Below are 22715 nucleotides of genomic sequence, written 5' to 3'. Positions count from 1 at the left end.
GTGTGGACATGGAGATACATGTTGCCGTGTCAAAAGATGTTTAGAGTGATCCTCTTTGAAAAGATGACATTTGAGAAAAGACTTAAAAGAAAAATAAGGGAGAAACACTTATGGGTCTCTGGGGAAAGACAATTACAGGAAGAGAGAAAAGCCAGAGTAAAGACTCAGAAGTGGGTACCTGGTCTGGTGTGTGTGAGAAATAGCAGAGGTGAGGAAGGAAGTTAGGGGTAGAAAACTAGAAACTAAGATCAGACTTGAGGATAGGGAGTGAATCTATTAGCAGTGCTAATAGCTTTGGTTCAAGAATGAGTGACAGACTTTTACTGCCTTGAGTAAATATTTATTCTTCTGTATATTTTCAGTACAATTTCACTTTCTATTTAATACTTATAGAAACATATAACCTTATTGAAATGTAATTTATGTACAATAGGCCATATTCATTCAAACTGTATAAGCAATGAATTTTGATAAATGATTATACTGTGAACTCACCACTACACTCAAGTTACAGAACATCTCCATCATCTCTAAGAGTTTCCTCACAATGCTTTGTAGTCTGTCACTCCATCTATACCAGTCCCAGGGAACTAACAGTCTGCTTTTTGCCACTAATGATTGGTTTGCATTTTCTAATATTTTAATATAAATGGAATCCTATAGTACATAGTTTTTTGTGTCTGGCTTCTTTTATCACAACAGCTTTGAAATTTATTCATGCTAATATATACATAAGTAGTTCCTGACTTTTTATTGCTGAGCATTCCATCATATAAATACACCTTATTTAGTTTATTCTTTCACTGGTAGAAATTTGGTTTTTATACCCCCCACCAAATTATATTAATGTTGCTTTTATCAAGTGCATTCAATAGCAATTACAATGATCACACTATCCAGAAATTTTAAGTACTTAGAGCCTAAGGAAACAGGAAATCTTAAAAGTTAAATCCAAATTTATATAGGTATTCTTGCTCCAGAAGACTTACATGATAGGGTAATCAATAAAAGACATCCAAGCATGAAAATATATTAGTAGGATAAAATTCTATGGAAAGTGTGGAATAGAAAGGTGGGAAATTTCCCAATGATAAGAAGTGTGTTAACTATGGTATTTAGAATCTATTATACACATTTCAAAAGTGATGTGACTTTTAGCTTTTTAAGTCAGTATTTACAATATGCTAGAAATTTAATCCTTTATTTCTTTAAACACAAAATTTTATATGCCCATTTTAAAATGTGAATTTGAAAATAAAAAAGTAGAAGGAAAAATGTTTGAAGACCCCTTTTCTCAGGCCCCACTCTCTGGCTCTTTAATTGTCTGAGGTGGGCAAGAATATTGTGTTTTTTTAAAGTTCCTTTGGTAAGGTCGGGCGCAGTGGTTCATGCCTGTAATCCCAGCACCTTGGGAGGCCAAGGTGGGAGGATTGCTTGAGCCCAGAAGTTTGAGACCAGCCTGGGCAACACAGCAAGACCCTATCTCTACAAAAAATTTAAAAAATTAGCTAGGCGTGATGGCACGCACCTGTGGTCCCAGCTACACGGGAGGCTGAGGTGGGAGGATCCCTTGAGCCCAGTAAGTTGAGGCTTCAGTGAGCCTTCTTCGTGCCACTGCACTTCAGCCTGAGCAACAGAGCAAGACCCTGTCTCAAAATAAATTAAGAAATAAACAAACTCCTCCAGGCGACTCTAATGTGCTGCGAGGTTGTGAGGAGCTGGCCTAAAGACAGTGGTCTCTCTCAATAGGACAATGTCAGACAAGGAGTAGAAAAAATGAGAGCCACATTGTTTACCATTTACCTGGGAGTGTTAGTCATCTGGCAAGGTTTAACTATTTGCAAGGTTTATAAAAATACCAAATCAACAAGGCCTTATAGAACTTAAGCTTCAAAAAATGTTAGAGGACCCAATAACTATGGTGCTTTCCAATGATGAAACATTATTTGCAAGGCACTGTACCAATTATTGTAAGTAAGTGGAATTATTTCAACTGTAGACAGTTCCAGGCCTAGAGCACTAAGCCACTTGGAGGTGTGGCGACAAAAAAAAATTAATTGGCATTTGTCCCTGGGCTCACCTGTTGACCTTTTCCACAGCAATATTTCTTTCTGTTTACCGTCCAAAATCTCAAGTCTGCAACTTAGTTTTGTTTTCCACATCCTATTTCTCCTCTATTCTCTTTTTGTGCCTTACCTTTTTCGAAATCATCTTTGTTTCTTATTATGATACACCCTATAGTGATGAAAGATGAAACCAGGATTTGAGCTTAATGCTAAATTCCACAATTAATTAGCCATGTGACCTAATAAATAATCTATAAGATGGGTGTCGTTGTTTCGTATAGCAGGGTGAATGGTAGGCCCAAGAAGGAAATGCTTGCGCCCTAATCCCTGCAGCCCGTGAGTATTATTGTATGGCAAAGGATGTGATTAAGTTTCTTGAGATGAAGGGTTTTTCCTGATTATCTGGGAGGACCCTAAATGAAATCACATGTATCCTTGGGAAAGAAAGGCAGAGGGAGTTTGGGGACACATAGAGAAGAGGAGCTATGAAAACGGAGCAGAGGGAGCTGCAGCCACCACAAGCCAAAGAGTGCTGACAGCACCAGAAACAGGAAGAAACAAAGAACAGATTCTCCCCTAGAGCTTCCGTGACGATTGTGCTTCTGTTGACACCTTGATTTTTGATGCCTAGCCTTTTAAAATTACTGTTTTTTATTTTTTTAAGACAAGGTCTAGCTCTGTTGTCCAGGCTGGAGTGCAGTGGTGCAGTCTCGGCTTACTGCAGCCTCAAACTCCCTGGCACAAGCAAGCCTCCTGCCTCAGCCTCCCAAGTAGCTGGGAATACAAGTGTGCACCACCACCATGACTAGCTAATATTTTACTAGAGATGAGGTCTCACTATGTTGCCCAGGCTGGTCTCGAACCCCTGGCTCAAGTGATCCTCTTGCCTCAGCCCCCCCGAGTGCTAGAATTACAGGCATGAGCCAGGATTACTTCCGCCCTTTAGAACTATGAGAGAATAAATTTCTCTTGTTTGAAGTTACCAAATTTCTGGTTATTTGTTACAGCAGCCACAGGAAACCAATAATCCTTGTTACTTCCCAAGGCAAAGAAGCAGCTAAACAATACACAAGTGCTTTGTAAACTAAACTGTTATACAAGTACAAGCTTTCTTTACTGGTCACTTTCCACAGGGGTTTCTAATACCATGCACACAGCTGTTGTCATGGATCAGTCTTCATGGAAAAGACTTCAGGGGAGTTCCTGGGGCTTTCCTGTCTCATTGCACACACTTCTCTCCAATCCTTCTCTTTCCAAAAAGTTTAGTATTTCTTTTGGTAGTGGTGTGGATATTGCTAATTGTAGCAACCCCCCAAAAAAAGTTAGAACTACCTTAGCCATGTCTCTTGAATCTGGCAAGCAATTCCTCTTCTGTTTATCACAAGAACCTTCAGGATATAGAGCAGGCTTTCTCAACAGCAGCAAGACTGATGTTTGGGATTGGACAATTCTTTGCTATGGGGATGACTCTGCAGCATCCTTGTCCTCTACCCACTAGATGCCAGTAGTACCCTCCCCAGTCATGACAATCATGTATTTCTCAGAATAATGCCAAATGTTCTGAGGCAAACTGCTCTGCCCTCCCTCCCCGCCAATCAGGTCAAGAAACCCTGATTTAGAGGATGACAGGACATGACTGGCCAAAGATCTATCTAGTGTGACTGTATTAGGGAAGCAGAAGCCTAGAAGAGCCAGAGTGACACCATTTTAAAATCAACTCCATCTTAAACTTCTCAGTCATGACCCATGGTCCTAAGATATTCACAGCTAAGAAAACAGCTTAAAGACACCTGTGAGAACAAACTCTTACAGCAGAAAGTCCAGATGTCCCAATACTCATAACACTATATACTTCCAAGAATTATAGTTATGCTTTGATGCACTTACACACTAAGAAGTCAAGCACAGATTTATTTATTTATTTGAGATGGAGTTTGGCTCTGTCACCCAAGCTGGAGTGCAGTGGCATGATCTTGGTTCACTGCAACCTCCACCTCTCGGGTTCAAACGATCCTCCTGCCTCAACCTCTTGAATAGCTGGGATTACAGGTATGTGCCACCATGCCTGGCTAATTTTTGTATTTCGTAGTAGAGATGGGGTTTCGCCATGTTGGCCAGGCTGGTCTTGAACTCCTGGCCTCAAATGATCTGCCGATCTAGGCCTCCCAAAGTGCTGGGATTACAGGCGTGAGCCACCGCACCTGGCCAAGGATGGATTTCCTTAAATCAATAGTACTAAATTTTGTCATGCTGTCTATCCACCTGTACACACACCTTAGTCTTTACATAGAGAAGACTCCTATATAAGAAAAACTTTAAAAAGGTGCATTCCTCTGCTTGTTTTCTGAGGACGCCCTACTCTGGAATAGAGTAGCTTTCAATAAACTATCTCTTCTCACTGCACTTTGCAACTCATCTTGAATTCTTTCCTGTGCAAGATCCAAGCCTCAATTGGGGTCTGAATCAAGATCCCCTTTCCGGTAACAGCTCCATTCCTGGTAGATAACCCCAATCTCCATTCATACATTAAGATTTGTCCCAGATGTCAACAGAGGACATATGTCCTAGCAGCTTGCTGATTCATCATGAAATTAGTCTTTTTCATAGTTTCATCAGTGTTTCTTAAATTACGATCAATATTCCATTTGTGGCAGGATCACTTGAGCTTCTTGTTGACCTGCTGAGAGACCCAGGAATTTCCATCTTACATGTTTTTTTTTTTTTTTTGAGACGCAGTCTTGCTCTGTCGCCCAGGCTGGAGTGCAGTGGCGCAATCTCGGCTCACTGCAAGCTCCGCCTCCCGGGTTCACGCCATTCTCCTGCCTCAGCCTCTCCGAGTAGCTGGGACTACAGGCGCCCGCCACCATGCCCGGCTAATTTTTTGTATTTTTTAGTAGACACGGGGTTTCACCGTGGTCTCGATCTCCTGACCTCATGATCTGCCCGCCTCGGCCTCCCAAAGTGCTGGGATTACAAGCGTGAAGCACCGCGCCCGGCCCATCTTACATGTTTTACGGATGATTCTTAAAATTTCTTTGATAAACACTAGTTTGGATGAACTTCAGACTCCAGGTAGATGATGTTATTTATTCTACTCTCCTGGTTCTGGAAACTGATCCCAGTTCTCCGTGACAAAGTCCTCCTTCACACTTGCTGTCAGTTGAACATCTGATTCTGGAGACCCCAGGCTAACTTCTGCCTACACTGACATCTCAGGTTGTCTGCTGTCACTTATAGTACTGATGTCTCACCTTTCTGTCCCCAATAGCATTGATGTGCTTGGATACAAGCTCTGATTTCTTTGGATACATTCAGAGCTCTTATGTTTGTCTCTATATAAATAAAGCCTTGGGTATGCCTAATGTAGTAACTCTATCAACCCTTCCAGCTTTAACATATTTTTGTATGCATGCCTGCATCCTAAATCCTGGCCTTGTTCTGCCTCTGGAGCCCTGAATACAATAACCTAGAGAGACCGGAAATCTATAGGTCTAGGTAGAGAAATGATCAAGTTGAAGGAATTCAGCTCCTTCTTCAACATTCCCCATCGTGGCTGCCCAAAGAAACTTAAGCATAACCTTTTCTATCTTTCTCTACCTTATCTCTCACACCCCATCAATTATCAAGTCCTGTGGATTCAACCTCTTAAATATCTCTTGAATCAACCGAATTCTCTCCATCCCAACATGAGGCAATTGAACGTGCTGCTTCTCCTGCCTTTCCACAAATACAGAAGACTATCAGCTGCATAGTAGCCACTCTTGCTAGCAGGTTAGCCCACAATCATGCTCCAAAATTATGTAGAGAACAAATTTATAATCTTCCATATGCAAGTTAATATGAAGATGCCATTGATGACACAGAATACTAGAAACTAATATAGAAAAGCACCAACTTTAATTACAGATCCAACATATCCCAATCAAAACCCAGCTGGTTTCTTTACAGAAATTGACAAGCTGATCCTAAAATTCAGATGAATATGAAAGAGATCCAGAATAGTTAAAACAATCTTCAAAAAAATCAAAGTCGGAGATCTCAGATTTCCTATTATAAAACTTATAATTACAGTAGTCAGGACAGTGTGGTACCAGCATAAAGATGACATATAAATCAATGTAATAGAATTGAGACTTCAGATATAAACCCATAGATCTGTGGTCAATTGATTTTTCACACGGGTGTCAAGACAATTCAACAGAGAAAAAATAATCTTTTCAACAAATGGTGCTAGGAAAACAGATATCCACAGGTGAAAGAATGAAGCTAGACACCTATCTCACATCATACACAAAAATTAACTCAAAATGGATAGACCTACACGTAAGAGCTAAAACTATAAAACAGAAGAAAATACTGGGGGTAAATCTTCATAATCTTCGATTTTGCAATGGTCTCTTGGATATGACACCAAAAGCACAAGCAACAAAATGAAATAGATAAAATGGACCCCATCAAAATTAAAATTGTTGTGCTGCAACTGATACCATCAATAAAGTGAAAAAACAATTCCTGGAATGGGAGAAAATATTTGTAATTAATTTATTTTATAGTGGCTTTATGTCTATTATATATACAGAACTCCTGAAACTGTAATAAATGAGATAACCTATTTCAAAATGGGCAAAGAACTGGAATAGATATTTTTCCAAAGACATATAAGTGGCCAAGAAGCTCATAAAAAAATGCTCAACATCATTAGTCAGAATGTAAACACATCAAAATCATGAGATACTTCACATCCACTAGCATGGCTATAACAAAGACATACAATAACAAGTGTAAGATTGCCATATACATGATTCCTTAGGAAGTTAGGAAGCTCTGAGTTATAACACTACTCCCACCAATGCTAGCTCCACATTATTTAACCTAAAGAACTGTTTTAAATGGCCAGTTCCACCCTCCAGATTCTGGCCCAGCTATCCGCATGCACTGACAATTGATTCTACTCAGCCATAGTTGAGAATCACAGCACCTGGCTTGAAAAAAAAAAAAAAAAAAAAAACCTATTCTGCAGTAGCGTATCACTCTGCTTTCCTCAGTTTTGAGTAAAATATTCACCGGGGAGAAAAAAGCAAACCTTATGTCTACTCATACCTACCCCTCTCCTGCCCCATGCACCCTGTAATTTCTCTCCAACCACTTTAAGGGCCTTTTTTTTTTTTTTTTTTTTTAAAGATAGGGTCCCGCCATGTTGCCCAGGCTTGACTTGAACTCCTAGGTCAAGTGATCCTCCCATCTCAGCCTCCTGAGTAGCTGGGACTACAGGAACCAGCCACCACACACCCATCTCCACCCACCTTAGGGTTAATCTTTGTTACTAGCCCTCACTACTCAGAATTGGTGAGAACTCTCCATTTCTGCTTCACTCATCTTACGTGGTTTGCTCACAACTGACACCAACAAACACCTGTCAATCCCTGTGTCCCTCCAGTCTTCCAAAAATACCTAGAAATTGCTGCTCTATTGACGGTAGTATTTCTTGTTTTCTAGTGTTGCTATTATTTGTCTACTGTACTTGGTTTTGCATTTTAGTCACCTGAATGATATCTGGAAGAAGGCAGTTTCACCATTTCAAATCTTTTTTTCACCACTTTATTGTCATTCAGGTTACTACAAATGGTAATTAGAAGCTCTGCAAAAGTAAAAACTGAGTGGGAGGAAATCATTTTGGGAAAATATTCTGAACTATTTCAGTCCAATTAATATTTGATACTAAGCTTCTATAACATCAGATGTTACTTATGTCAGCATAAAGAGAAAATTCCTATACTTTAAAAAAGTGTCCATTACCCCCATCTAAATATTACCTGATAGTCACAGTATAAATTGAAGCTTGGAAAAACTACTGGCATCACTAAGTATCCACTGACACCAAAGTTCCTGTTCATCTTAGTTACACAACTACTGATGACCTGTTCTGACTGGTGACTGAGGGGAAAAAATACAGAAATGAGTAAGATGGTCGGTAATACTTCAACACTTCTCAATGATTGATAAATTTGGACCCGTCGTCTCATCACTTAATCCTACCCAACATTTAACACATGAAATTACCAGTAAAAAAAAACAGAACCTCATAGATGGGTCTAATCAAAACTGCCCTTTCTAAAAATATGAAGGCTAGCAGTTGGTAACCTATATAATAAAAGGTTACTGTGTCAAAACTATGTACTCCTTTCCCTCTTCCCCCATTGTATACCTGATTTGTGGGAAGGGGGAGACAAAATGGGATAAATTTTAAATTAATACAGGCAAAAAAGAATAAAGTCAGAGATTTTCTTAGACATCACATATGTAAATCAGAAACCAATATATAAATGATGCTCGGTGATTTAAAAATGTTTAGTTTATTTAAAATTCTTGTTTAGAGTCAACTTTATTTACTGGCTCCTGTAACCAGTGAAACATTCTGAAATGTATTAGAGAATGGTTTTATGTTTTATATATTTCATATCGAATATAATAAGTGATTTCATCAATTAACAAAAGTCCTTTATTTGTGAACGATGAGAGAGACTGACACAAGCTTTGTATGGTTTTACTTTGGAAAGCTTTACAAATTTAAAGTAATCAATGTATTCATTTTCTTACTCTTTGCAGAAGTTCAATTTTAAAAAGAACATTACTGTTCTAAAATTTCAAAACATACAATGTAGTCTGTGCTTGTAACATTTTCAGATTTGTCTGTGATAGCTTGATGTTATGAAGAGAAGGAGGGAGAGTGGCTGTGAGCGGAGAAAAGAGGGAGAGAATATTCTTATAGTAAATGTTGGTAAAATTAAGAGAAATAATGGCTACTGTCACTCGCAATATAAAAACTTCCTGCTGTTTTAGCACAACCTGGTGGTGATAAATTTTAGTACAGAAAACACCAGAAAAATCAATAACATGTTCTAATTACTTTATATCTACTTACTGTATGCTACTATTTTTTTCAATTCAGAAATCTAAATATACACATTCAGAGCAATTAGTAAAAACATATGCCTTGTACAAAAAAAAAAAGACGTTTCCAAAAAAGGAGTTAGCCAAACGCAATAGCGTAATTACAGAATTATAGTAAGCTGAATATGTACACAGTATTTAAGCAAACATCAGAAAGTAAAATAAATACACAACCCTTTCCCCTCATCAAATTACTTTTATAAAACCTAACATTGGTACTCCAAAGAACAAAAGTATAAAAACTACTGTATGACTATTCATGACAGTATACACCCTGCTTGATTTCATTTCTTCAGCATCTTTCCTTCTAACACTCAGCTCCTACAGCAACTACTTTGTTGGATCAAATTAACAAAAGTCTAAAAAGTAATAGCAAGGCATGATGGTTTACACCTATAATCCCAGCTATTCAGGAGGCTAAGATGGGATCTCTTGAGCCTGGGAGTTCAAGGCTGCAGTGAGCCATGATCACGTCACTGCATTCCAGCTTGGACAGGGCAAGACTGTGTCTCCAAAAAAATAGTAAGGCTTTACGGTCAAGCATGGTGGTTCACACCTATAATCCCAGCACTTAAGGAGGCCAAGGAAGGAGGAACGCTTGATGCCAGGGGTTTGACCAGGCTGGGCAACATAGCAAGATCCCATCTCGATAAAAAAGTAGAAAAATTAGCCAGGCATGGTGGTGTGCGCCTACTGTAGTCCCAACTACTCGGAAGGATCACTTGAGCCCAGGAGGTCAAGGCTGCAATGAGCCAAGATCACCCCATGCCCTCCAGGCTGAGCAACATAATGAGACTCTTACCACACAAACACACACACACACACAAACACACACACACAATAAGACTTCATATGAGTGGTCGTTGTTTATGATGTTCTTATTCTTTATAAGAGAAAATCTGTATATACTGTTACAGCTGAATGGCATTTGGTATATGGCATGCCAGTCTTCCACATGTACTGAAGTTTAAGAAAGGCTTGGATCCAGTGTGTATTCTGGGTGTCAGGGGAAAAAAAAGGCTTGGAAACCAGGTTATTCCATTATTTAAAATATTAAAAATTACATTATTTTAGAAACAGAGAACGAAATACAATTTGATATTACCATAAAATTACCATAAAATAGTTTTGCTCTAACTTTTTTCACTGTTTACACCTTTCCTCCCTATATTAAGTTGTTAAGTACTTGAGAAACATACTTAACACTGAACTTCCCGATATATTTGGGAAGGTATGATATGAATGTTAAGTATAAAATAATATGGGTAGTTAATGTTAAAAGAACTCAGAGGAAATTTCCCCGCAAGGTAACTACAAAGATGTTTTTTATGCTGCATTTGTCCCAAGATGTTTATGTAACTCATTCCTCTATCTCAATCATTACATACCACTCATTACAAATACTCTATGTGCTCTCTGAGCTCATCTGAAGAGAACAGAATTGAGTCGACGACTTGAGTTACGATTTTCTCCATTCTCCTAAGGACTGTACATAATTAGTACCATTCTAGATGACGCAGGGACTTAGGGCTGAATTTTCTCCTGCAAACCTAATTGAGAAAGCCTGTGATAGACACTAGCACACCTCCTTCTCTTTCCCCCTACTCCCAGACTGCTCTGGCCTCAAACCCATCCTATCTATTTCACCAATGGCCGACACTGTCCTGTCTGCACCCAGAGCAAGAAGCACCCACAGGGAAAAGTTATATTTAAATATCCAACTTTATATATTTAAAGCCTCATCTTTCCTTATAAGCCATTATTTTTCTCTTCCGTTCCTACCTTTGTCAAGCTCAGCATATAACAAGTCATCTTTTTGTGACATCAAAGTCTTCCTGGAGATCTAGAATCTACAATTTCTAAATATTTTGCATAACGTATAAAGTGCATATAAATTGAGTTATCCTATACCTGTGAACTGATGAGAATTATTCTGCTCAAACAAGTGGTGAAAACCTTTGCTTGACTCTCCTAAAAGGATAAACAAATGCTAAAGAAAGATGGCTTTCAACTACAGTGAAAGGTTTTTGTGATATGTGCTAACTGGAAAAAGTACATTTTTACTAAGCCATAGCAAATAATTTTAAAAGAATATCATTCCACAGTATATGGATCTTTTTCATTATACTGCAATGTAATTTGAAACTAGATTATTTTCCTTGCTAACACTGAGAAGCAACAATTTGTTTAGCTTATCTAGTGATGACCTTTTTCCTCTTAAAGGTGACAATGATTCTAAAACAAGAATATCTGAAAACAGTCGAAAAAACTATCCCAACACTTCAATACATTGGAACAGTAGTCATATCACACTGTACTATAGACCATGGGTTGATCAATTTTTTCTGTAAACGGACAGACAGTAAATATCAGGCTTTGTGGGCTATAGTTTCTGTGGCAGCTACTCTGCCACAGAAAAGCAGCCATAGACAAGTAAAAGAATGATCTTGGTTGTGTTCCAACAAACTTTATGAACACTAAATATTCATGTTAATTTTCACGTATCATACAAGTCTTTTAAAAAAACATTTAAAATTATAAACACAATTCCTAGCTCACAGGCCATAAAAAGCAGGCAGCAGGCTGGATTTGACCCACAGGCCATAGTTGGCTGTCTCTTGAACAGGCTTTTATACGTTATGCAAAGTGTTTCAAATTCCAGAGACTTTGGAGACTTCTCGATTTTTAGATTTCTCGTTTTAAAACATATATAATAGAAGTTTTCTTTCTGGATCAATATACTCAGATGAGAGAAAATAATTCAGAAAAAAATAAAATTCCTTACTTAAAGGGAAAAGCTATAAAACAAATGTTTCATCTTAAAATATATTTAGGAAATGTAAAATTAAAGATTAAAAATTTTATTCTATGCAACATAAAATAATATGCATAAATCTGGCACATAATTTCTTAGTTTTTACTTTAGAAAAAAGACAGTAAGAAAAAAGTTTATAAATTTCTCAGTCCCTTTTATACAAAGTTGCAACTGAAACCAGCAATCACTTACGTGTACAACCATCAACTCTGAATATAATGTGAATTATACCCAGGTAACTGTAATTTACCTAGATGAGTTCTGCCTGCTTTTTGAAAAATGCACATTTACATCACAGAATACTGTGGCTTCTACAATTTGTAACAATTTTGAAAACAAAATTCCTGCCTCCATAATATAAGGAAACAAGAATACTCTTTCCATAGTCATCATCCTGTATAAAAAAAAACTTCATAGTCTGATTTACCTTTGTCAAAGGTAAAATGATTCACATTTGCATGGATTACTCTGATCCTCAGTAGTTCCTAAACACAAAATAAATTTTGCATGAACCTTTATCTGGGTTTTCCAAAGCAAGTATTACACTGGCAGAAGTCCATGAGCTGAATAAAAAGATACTGAATATAAAAGGTTTACCAACTTTATCCTTTCTTAATTTTACAATAGCTTCAGGTATTGAGACCTAACTGGTTTCCTGTGCCTATCCATTGTGAACACATCTCAATCTTCTACTTTTAACACTCCTCAGCACCATATTTTCGTCGCTGCTTTATTGTGCGACGTAGAAGATCCTTTCGTCCAACTTCAATCATTTGTTCTTCCCAACACTTCATTTCATTATGATAACGAGTTTCGTCCTCTTTAGCATGCCGAATATATAACTGAGAAAAAGCATAACTGTTAAAACGATTTACTTATTTTTTGAGATAAAATGATTATTTAAAATAGCAATTAATTTCTGGAATGCTTCTATATATACTTTAGAAATTAATTACCCTTCTACATGTATAAAGGCAGATTGGAGAAGAAATATTTTCCAGAGATAAAAGTTACATGAGGAAAATGTTAACAGACAGACTTATCTCTTTGAATGAAATTGTTACAAGTTCAGATCTTGAGATGCAGGAAGGGGGCCGCAGCAGGGTATGATTGCCACTAAAAACAGTGGACACTCAGGCTTATGAGTGCTGTAGTTTCAAATACCAATTTTATTTGCAGACACAAACTACCAAGAGAAAAATGCCAAACTGGTTCTGAGAATACGAAAATAATTTTAGAATACTTATATTATTAGTAATACAAGGTTGTATTCACATGAATCAAGCCTTGCCCTAATACATTCTCTCACAGATATCCTAAGTAGACACTTGAGACTAACAACCATAATACTCACTTCCTTTTCAGAGTCAGACAGATTTTTCCAGTTTTCCTTTACAGTCTTCAGCTTTTCCTATAAAACAATATATGTTTAAGTTAAGGTAGATATGGGGACTTCAGTGACCTTTATTATTCATTCCAACAAAAACTCAAGATACCAAGAATTACAGGCAAAGCCTCATCAATTCTTAACATCTTTTCTCTCTAAACAGAAACTATCAAACTGTTACAATTTACAAAAATGAATTGAATGAAGGTACATATTTTTGATTCAGAAATATTAATATTCAGGTATAATCTATGTGTTGTCATAAACTAACTTCAAAGTCTGTTTTTATTCCTTCCCTGTAGCTTTAGGTTTTATTTGAAAATCTGTGCTTCAGTGTTTAGATACAGTAATAAGAGCAATACAACACAAGTCCAGTAAGTCTACTTAGTTGAACTTAATTATATGACCTGGAAAAGGTCACTTTACCTCCCTTGGGCTTGGCTCTTCATTTATAAAATTAAAGGGATAGAATTTTTTTTTTTTGAGACAAGGTCTCACTCTGTCACTCAGGTGGGAATGCAGTGGTATGATCACAGCTCACTGCAGCCCTGATCTCCTGGGCTCAAGTGATCCTCCTGTCTCAACTTCTGGAGTAGCTGGGACCACAGGTATGCACCACCATGCCTGGTTAATTTTTTAAAAAACTTTTTTGTAAAGATGGGGTCTTACCACGTTGCCCAGGGCTGGTCTTGAACTCCTGGAATCAAGCAACTCTCCCACCCCAGCTTCCCAAATTGTTAGGATTACAGGCATGAGCCACTGTGCCCAGCCAAAGATGTTTACTTTTGCTCTCCCTAAAATCTCATTAAACAAAGAAATCTTTTTAAAGGATAAACTCACATGAACAAGAACAGAAGAGGGCACTATCAACACAAAATTCTGGGAGCTGAAAAGCAGATGCATTAGTGGTAAGCTAATTGTTAAACTGACAGTGAAGAAAACCTAAAAGCAACTTGATTTACGATACAGAATTCCCAAATATCTTAGGAATTGGCAGCACCAGATAGGTGTAAAACAGGTGAAGCTAAGGTTAAACACAAGATTGGCTGAAAGACTGTTTAAAAAGAGATTAGGGCCGGGTGCGGTGGCTCACGCCTGTAATCCCAGAACTTCGGGAGGCCGAGGCAGGCAGATTATGAGGTCAGGAGTTCGAGACCAGCTTGGCCAATATGGTGAAACCCCATCTCTACTAAAAACATAAAAAAATTAGCCAGGCGTGGTGGCATGTGCCTGTGGTCCCAGCTACTAGGGAGGCTGAGGCAGGAGAATCGCTTGAACCCAGGAGACGCAGGTTGCAGTGAGCCAAGATTGCACCGCTGCACTCCAGCCTGGGCCACAGAGTGAGACTCCGACTCAAAAAGAATACACAGAGGTTGGGTCAGGCACAGTGGCTCACACCTGTAATCTCAGCACTTTGAGAGGCTGAGGTGGGTGGATCACCTGAGCTCAGGAATTCAAGACCAGCCTGGGGTAATATGGTGAGACCCCATCTCTACAAAATACCCAAAAAATTAGCCAGGCTTGGTGGCACATGTCTGTAGACCTAGCTACTCAAGAGGTTGAGGTGGGAAAATTGCTTGGGCCCAGAAGGCAGAGGCTGCAGTGAGCTGAGATGGTGCCACTGCACTCCAGCCAGTATAATAGGCTGCCTGTCTCAAAAAAAAAAAGAGGTTAAATTTCTACCATGGCCAATTTTAGGACATTTATCCTCTCTGGAGAGTAAAATAGTGTCACTCTGTGAAAACCAGGTACAGGTACAGTTGAAGGAAATGGTACCATGCTAAAAGCAGAGAGATTAAGTTAAAATGTATCCAGCAGTTCAGAAAAAACAAACAAACAAAAAAAGGCAAGAAGGCGAAAGGAAAACAGTATGGAAAAAATAAGAAAATTAGAGGACCAGCTCAGAAGATGCATATACAAGTAGCAGGAGTTCTAAAGGGGAGGAAAAAAAAGCACCAGATCACATTCAAAGGACCAATAATCAGAACAGTTTTAAATTTCTCAAAAGCAGTACAATAAGGTAGAAGAAAAGGAATTTTTACATTTTGAAGAAATATGTTTTCCAAACTAGAATTCTATGCCCAGTCTAACAAGTGAATGTGAGGATACAGACATTTTCAGACATGCAAAACTCAAAAATTTAATCTCCCATGCACCCTTACCGGGAAAGATGCTAACAAGAATCAGAGTAAACCAAAAAAGTAAACAACAGAAGCAAAAGCAGCACCACAAGGATAATGAAGGAGATCTCAAGATGTTAGCTGTATACTAGGATTAGAAGGCAACAGTCACACTGGAACAAACCCCAGTTTTCTGAGTTAAACTGAAAGAAAAATATATCCTAAATTTACTAAAAGCTGGTGAATACTGAGGAGTTTGAGGGTGAATTATTGGTAAGTACAAAAAAAAAAAAAAAAAACTAAGGGAACAAACAAAGACATAAGCAACTTCAGGGAAAATAAGTTTTGTAAGAAAGAAAAAATAATCATAGCATATGACATAGCTCAGCTGTGAATACAGCTTACATAATCATAATCCTAATACTATTAGGTTGGTGCAAAAGTAACTGCTGTGTTTGCCATTACGTTTGCCATTACTTTTAATGGCAAAGACCACAATTACTTTTGCACCAACCTAATATAAACACACAATACCGAACTAACCAAAATTTTAACTATATTGGGAGGTAGGGGAATCGAAACATGACAACAGTGGGACGACAGTTAAATGTCTAGCTTAAACGGTGGTAGGTAATGCTTAAAGCGTAGGATAAACAATGATTAAAGTTAAAAAAAAATCAAGAAGCAACAATATACAAATGTTATTTAGGGATATGGAAACAGAATTTGTAAAGTGAACTACAGATATAATAATCCCGAAGGCAGAGTGCCAAAAACTTCATCTTAGATTAACATGGGTTAAGGATCTAAACATCCATTTCTCTTACCATGTCATATGATACAAGAAAAAAAGCAATTGCCCATTTGGAGCTTCTAAGAAGCAAAAAAATAGGAAAGACTAAGCCACAGCAGGGATTGACAAGCTTTCTTTTTTCTTTGACACACTGATATGATGACATTCACATGTATAACATATCCCTATGGGCATAATCAAAATTTTATTAAAAGATATAAATGAAGCAATAAGTTGCAATCAATTCCCTATAGAAAATATTGCAGCTCTACTCTCATTCTTTCTAGTGATTGTAAAACAGTTAGGAACTGCTGGAGCAGAAAAGCCTCCAGAAGAACTTTAACGTCCCTACATATTAAAAGAAATGTTAAGTATTTAAATTTAAAAGTTGGCAATGTATGTATGTATGTGTTGGCAACTACATACCCAAATTGATTGTATATGGTAAGAAAAAAGATTTTTATTTAAAGAGGGCCTTATCAAAAGAGTTTACTGTCTGGATATTCACTACTTTTCTTCACTACCTGACACATGGCACTCTAGACTTTTCCTGTCTAAATATTTTAAAAATTAAACAAAAATATATTTCAGCTTTACCTGCGGTGAATCACCCTTAGCTTCTTGGAATCTTTCAGCTACATAAACGTTATAAGCTGAACGAGGTCTTTTTGGTTTTCCAAGCAGTGTTAACTCCTGAATTTAAAAAATTGGAGAGTCAGAAATAGTGTTAACCTCCATGAGACTTAATTTTACCTACAGAAACTTTATTCACTACTATGCATTACAGATTATTCCTTAAAGTGAATGTTACGATTCTTATATAGTGTGATTATTATATCTTGCGGTCAGAATTTTTTTGACAGCACTGTTTTGAAAATTATATTAGATTTCACCAGCTATTTTCCATACAAAACCATTTCCTTTACCTATTATTCTCATAGTCTCCATGAACTAAATAACTGAATATATATGTACAAAACCTTTTTAAAAGATAAAACAATCTTAGGTTCATCCTTGTAAGATACTACTGTCCCCTTGACCAAATCACTGCATGCTTCCACCACAACCCAAGAACAATGGACTATTTGTTTAATAATCTTTCATCTCATTCCATTCCCTGAATGTCTCCACCTTTAAAGCTCCATAGTTGTGTTAAATTCGTTTTACTAGTTACCAAAAGGGAAGAAACTATGTAAAAGAATATAAGTATCCCTTACTATCAGTTTAATTTCTGAGTTTAGGGAGTGATATTGCATTATCAAACTTAAGTTTCTGAATTTGGATAGTAAGAGTACCTGTAATTTATAAAATTCTGTGGCTCTTAATAGCAATTTGGCTATAATCAGTAACAAATTCAACTTTTATTCATAACTATAAGTAGGGCTCCTCTGATTTAGTTTCTTCTTCCTGAATCTCTCAGTCACTGAGTATTGAAACTACTATAGACTCCAAGCACTTTACAACTTAACTATTTCCCTCTTTGTTTCTAGAGCTATCACTAGGGATTTCTCTCCTGAGGGTTTTACTTGTAACTTCCTAGTCCTCACACTTCTCACTTGATCTCTGAACTAGTTGGTACTGGGAGTCAAGAACAATTACAAAAGAAAGAGAGAATGACAAGGGAAACTTTATAAATGTCCAATTCTTGTTTCTCGTCCTCTCTACTCTTAGCACAGTGGGCTGAGTGCATTAAGGAGGAAGGGAGAATGAAAGAGGGAGGATATACTTTAGTAATCATTCTTCCAAACACCATCCTTATGTAGACACTCTATTTTTCACTCTTAGTATCTTTCTGGCTCCCTTTTACTGATTAGATCAGCCACCCTAAAGCAGCGGCATCATGGTCTCGAAACAGGGCGGGTCCTCAACCCTAGTGCTAGGACAGCTTAAAATATTAGGGTCAGGGAAAGATGTATTGGCATCTCACATTCAAGGCTGTAATCTAGTCTTTCAAAGAAATAGTTTTAACTCTGATGATCATTTTGTAATAGTGTAGGTACACGACTAGCAAACTGACCACCTCACAACTAATACTAGCTCTGTGAAAAAAATGTCTAAATTTCAAACGATGACATTTATGTGAATTAATACATTAAGCTAGGAACTACAAATTTTGAACCATGTGAGGTTTTTAATAGTTATTTCTTTGAAGAAGAAAAAAAAAGAATTCCATCCTAAAGGCAATTAATTGATTAGATAAATTGGCATTTTTCTGATGTGTTAATGAATTAATGCAGTCTACTCAGCAATATTCCATATCAAACTCACCATAATCTATAGAATAATTCAAATTAATATGTTATTCTAAAGAAGACTCAGAAGCAAAGATTCTTGCTACTCCTGGTTTGACTGTTTCATTAACTCTGTTCTTGTAGTTTCCATTACTGTTCTACTAACTGTACACCTTAAATGTGGATACATCTGCAAGTAGCAACAAGGATTTCCAAACAGACTCAATGGCAAGTGGTCCTAGTGGCTATCTCACTTTTCAGAAGAGAACTATCCCATTTCTGCCTAACTGAAGAATACCTGATGACATTCTACCATATTGTATTTGCCTATTAAGAGAAAACTACCTATATTCATAGTTATATAAATCTCAATTCTTTACCATAAGAAAAAAGTATTTCAATGATACTCACTTTTTTTTTTGTCATAGCTTTCTTTTTTAAATGTTTGTCCATGATTTCTTTTTCCAAAGACGTAATCTGACTTGGAGTTAGCTGTTCTTTAAATCTGCTTATCTCTTCTTTGTATACCTGCCACTCCGCTTTATAAGCATCTTGATATATCTATAAATAAAAAACCCAGGTAAGTCAACAAACCATTGCTGGCAAATTCAACATAGCACATGCCAGGGAAAGGCAACTGCATGACTTCAGATAGACAGATTTTATCACCAGGTGGAAAATGTGCTCTGGGATGAGATGTATATGGATTAAAACATACATTTTCCTTATATATACTAATCAAGGTGAGAGTTTAGTAATCAGCTTCCATTTTCAAACTGCTGCCACTTCTTCACCTCCACCCCATACATCCATATTCTCATTATTTATGCAGATGAGAAGATATAAAGTTTCTTTGTAGATAACAGATTATTTTTTAAGAAGTCTGATCCATCTGGTCCTTTAAAGGACATAACAATTGCTCCTAACTGCAGAATAACTGGTCAGCAATGTTGAAAACTTATGTGCTTACTTTTTTCTTTGAATCAGGAAGTTCCCTCCAACGCTGGGCAATTCTTCTAATTAGTTCTGTAGTTTTTGTATCTATGGAATGAAACAAAAAGAAAAAAGATGCCACAATTTTACATCTCAGGATTAATTTCTAAAGATATCCAGGAAAGCACAGTTCATACCACACATAACTTAATATAATGATTTAACTTTCCTTTATCCAACTAATTTAAATATAAGTAATTTATCCAACATTATTAAAAGTCTGTTATCTAACAACTAAGGAGTACAACATATACCACCAGAAACAGTCAACAGTTTGATTACTAGGATTTTTTTGTTTGTTTTTTGAGACAGGGTCCATCACCCAGGCCATCACCCAGGCTGGGGTGCAGTGGCACAATCTCGGCCTAATGCAACCTCCACCTCTTGTGCTCAAGTGATTCTCCTGCCTCAGCCTCCCGAGTAGCTGGGACTACACATAGGTGCCATGATGTCTAGCTAATTTTAGTATTTTTTGTAGAGACAGGGTTTCACTATGTTGCCCAGGCTGGCCTCAAACTCCTGAGTTCAAGCAATCCACCTGCCTCAGTCTCCCAAAGTGCTGGGATTACAGGCGTGAGCCACCGCACCACGCTGATTACTAGTTTAAGAAGCTGGATGATCAATTGCTTCAAGTTTTTACTTCCCTTCCATATTTCAAGCAAAACACTTTTTCAAGTCTTTGAGGAATTACTAAATTTATAAAAGCTAACAACAAAATACATTCTCGATTCATATAACACAGCCTCATATTTCAATAACAGAAATATCATTTGGAAACAAGCTATTCGAAATTCAATCTGTTATTCTCCACTTCCTTCTTCATCTTAACCGGAATGATGGCGTGCAATTAATTGATTTTTAAAAATACCTGTTAGTACTAACTCTTACATTTAAAAGATGCGGGTACTTAAGCATGTCTCTGAAACTAACTCACCTATAATGTGAGCTTTTTTTTTTTTAATTATTATTGTTTTTTGAGACACGGTCTCGCTCTGTCACCCAGGCTGGAGTGCAGTGGAGCAATCATGGCTCACTGCAGCCGCAACTTCCTGGGATCCAGTGATCCTCTCACCACAGCCTCCCAAGTAGCTGGGACTACAAGCACTGCGCCCCCATGCCCACCTCATTTTTGTATTTTTGGTAGAGACAGGATTTCCATGTTTCCCAGGCTGTTCTCGAACTCCTGGGCTCAAGCAATCCACCCATCTCGACCTCCCAAAGTGCTGGGATTACAGGTGTGAACCACCTCACGCAGCCTAATATGAACATTTTTTATTCTCGCCGAGAGGCTTTCTAGAGAGTCAACAAACATCCTGCCTGGAAATGTTTTTTTCAGGAACCCAAGACAAGAAAGGACTTATCCTTTACAGCCCACCATCCCCTTGGCAAGGTCGAGGTCTGAATCAAAGAACCAGAGTGGCTCTGAACTCCTATAATGAAAAGGTTTATCCTTTCTTATCTTGAAAGCTCTTGAAATTAGCAGTAAATTGCATAGAACTTTACAGTTCTACAGAACTTACAGTTTATGGATGCTTCCACAGAAGTTGCAACTTTATTAACAATTCCCTAGCCAGAAAAGGGAGGAGCTAGGCAAGAGAAAATAATTCATCAGTGGTCCTCTAGACCAAAGGCAACGAGGCCCCAAATTCAGCTTTTTTATCCTCTTCCTAGGGTGCTTTCTACACTATACGTTATTTTTAAAATACCGTTTATTAGTTCTCATTTATATTTAAAACATTTCCATTTGGTATAAAATAGAACTTCCTATTTTACAGACATCAAATGATTGTTCCTGCAGTCACTGAATTAGTACTGCAATTCAACATTGTTATTTAACTGCTTAATGGTATTTTTATTACATGCCCCAAAACTCCTTACCTGGGTTCTGAGCTTTAAATATGGGTAGTTGTTCTTTAGAAAATCGAAGGTAAGAACTTATAGGTTTCTTTGGACAACTTGCCAAGACAGATGAAAACCACCTCGGTAAATACACAAAACTACATATAAATAAAAAGAAAATAACCAGTGTCAGATGTTTAACTGTCAATATTCACATGTATATGAACACAGATCCCAAATAAGAGATGTCATCAAGATACTATGTATCCAACTCCTTCAACAAGAATGCTAGAGACTTATTAAAGCCCTGTCCTAAACGGAGGGGAGCGTCTGCAGGACTGAAGTCTCAAAGCCCTTACCTCCTAGGAAGGGCAGGGAGTGAAGGAAAGCGTCTATACTCCAGCTCCTGGGCCCCGCCTCCTCAATGCCTAGGTGATGGGCGGAGACTCGGCGCGAATTCGCAGAGGAGGCGGAAAGGATCCAAAGCTGGACAGCGAGGAGGGGTGGGAGAAGCGAGTGGAGGGTAGCAAGAAGCAAGGTACGGGGTATTAAGAGAGTAAATAAAGGCCTGGTCTCAAAGCCACCGTCCCCTTGGCAAGGTCGAGGTCTGAATCAAAGAACCAGGGTGACTCTGAACTCCTACGAGGGGCAGAAAGTGAAGGATAGGGTCTACATTCCAGCCCCGGGACGTCCTGGGCCCTGCTGCCCCTACTGCACAGGCAAGCGGGCCTACCTGAAGGGGGAGCGCAGTCGACTTCCACAGCCGGCGCACAGCTCTGCTCCAGACCTTCCCAGGGCACTCAGCACGCCCCACATGCTTCGGAGAAACGCCATCGCTCCAGCGGATGAGGCAGTGACGTGGCCCCAATCTCGGAGAGCCTCCTGGCAATACACAACAACTCCAGCAATCACAACTGGAACCCGCGTGCGACCCTCCGGCGTGTGTTATCATGCCCGCCACTAACCAGGCACTATGGGAAATCTGCTAACATCCGGTCGGTAGATGGGGGCGGGGCAGGGCGGAATTGGCGCAGGCGCGGGAGAGCGTCCCCCGGTGGGCGGCTCTGCGTGGGAGGAATAGGAGCCGCGGAGATGAAGGGAAATCGCAATCCGTTAGCCTGCGGAGGGCTCTGGCCTCGAGGCGGCGCTGCTGAGCCGCCTCTGGCCCCGGCCGCCCCGAGCAGTGGGTTCCTCTACCGGGCCAGGAGGGTGATGGAGGGACCGCGGCGGCCTCACCCCGACCCGGCGTTGGCCGGTGTCCGCCCGTAACGGTCACAAGGGCTGTACGTAACAGACAGTCCTGCATCCAGGACCCCGAGTTCCGATCGGCGGGTGCTGCGCGCCCAGCGGAGCGTCTCAGTTCAAGCCAGGGCTGGAGCTCGGAGTTCAGAAATAGTACCGGGAGAGGCGGGGAATCGCAAACTTAAAAATGCAGATTCCAAGGCCTTACCGCAGAGCTTAATTCCGTGTGTCTATGTGGGGCCCATTAATCTTCATTTTAGCGAGTTCCCCAGAATTTA

General features: G+C 38.7%; 1 protein-coding gene across 1 annotated transcript; it reads right to left on the bottom strand.

Moving 5' to 3' along the window:
* Positions 1-8551: 8551 nt before the first annotated feature.
* On the bottom strand, positions 8552-22436 carry TFAM (transcription factor A, mitochondrial). Its single transcript, XM_032137752.2, has 7 exons — positions 21929-22436; positions 21235-21353; positions 19334-19404; positions 18775-18924; positions 16730-16825; positions 13187-13243; positions 8552-12674 (listed from the first exon to the last, which is right to left on the bottom strand). The coding sequence occupies exons 1-7, from the start codon at positions 22027-22029 to the stop codon at positions 12528-12530; spliced, it is 741 nt and encodes a 246-aa protein (XP_031993643.1). The 5' UTR covers positions 22030-22436; the 3' UTR covers positions 8552-12527.
* Positions 22437-22715: the final 279 nt, after the last annotated feature.

This window comes from Hylobates moloch, unplaced genomic scaffold, assembly GCF_009828535.3.
Source record: "Hylobates moloch isolate HMO894 unplaced genomic scaffold, HMol_V3 SCAFFOLD_3, whole genome shotgun sequence".
NCBI classification, from domain to species: domain Eukaryota; kingdom Metazoa; phylum Chordata; class Mammalia; order Primates; family Hylobatidae; genus Hylobates; species Hylobates moloch.
This window is presented reverse-complemented; position numbering and strand designations above follow the sequence as displayed.

Excerpts from the sequence above, each read along its gene's own strand:
- TFAM (XM_032137752.2), bottom strand. The coding sequence starts at position 22,029 with ATGGCGTTTCTCCGAAGCATGTGGGGCGTGCTGAGTGCCCTGGGAAGG. Across the intron at positions 21,354-21,928 it reads CGACTGCGCTCCCCCTTCAG|TTTTGTGTATTTACCGAGGT; the intron begins GTAGGCCCGCTT and ends ATTTATATGTAG. Across the intron at positions 18,925-19,333 it reads TTCCTGATTCAAAGAAAAAA|ATATATCAAGATGCTTATAA; the intron begins GTAAGCACATAA and ends TTTTATTTATAG.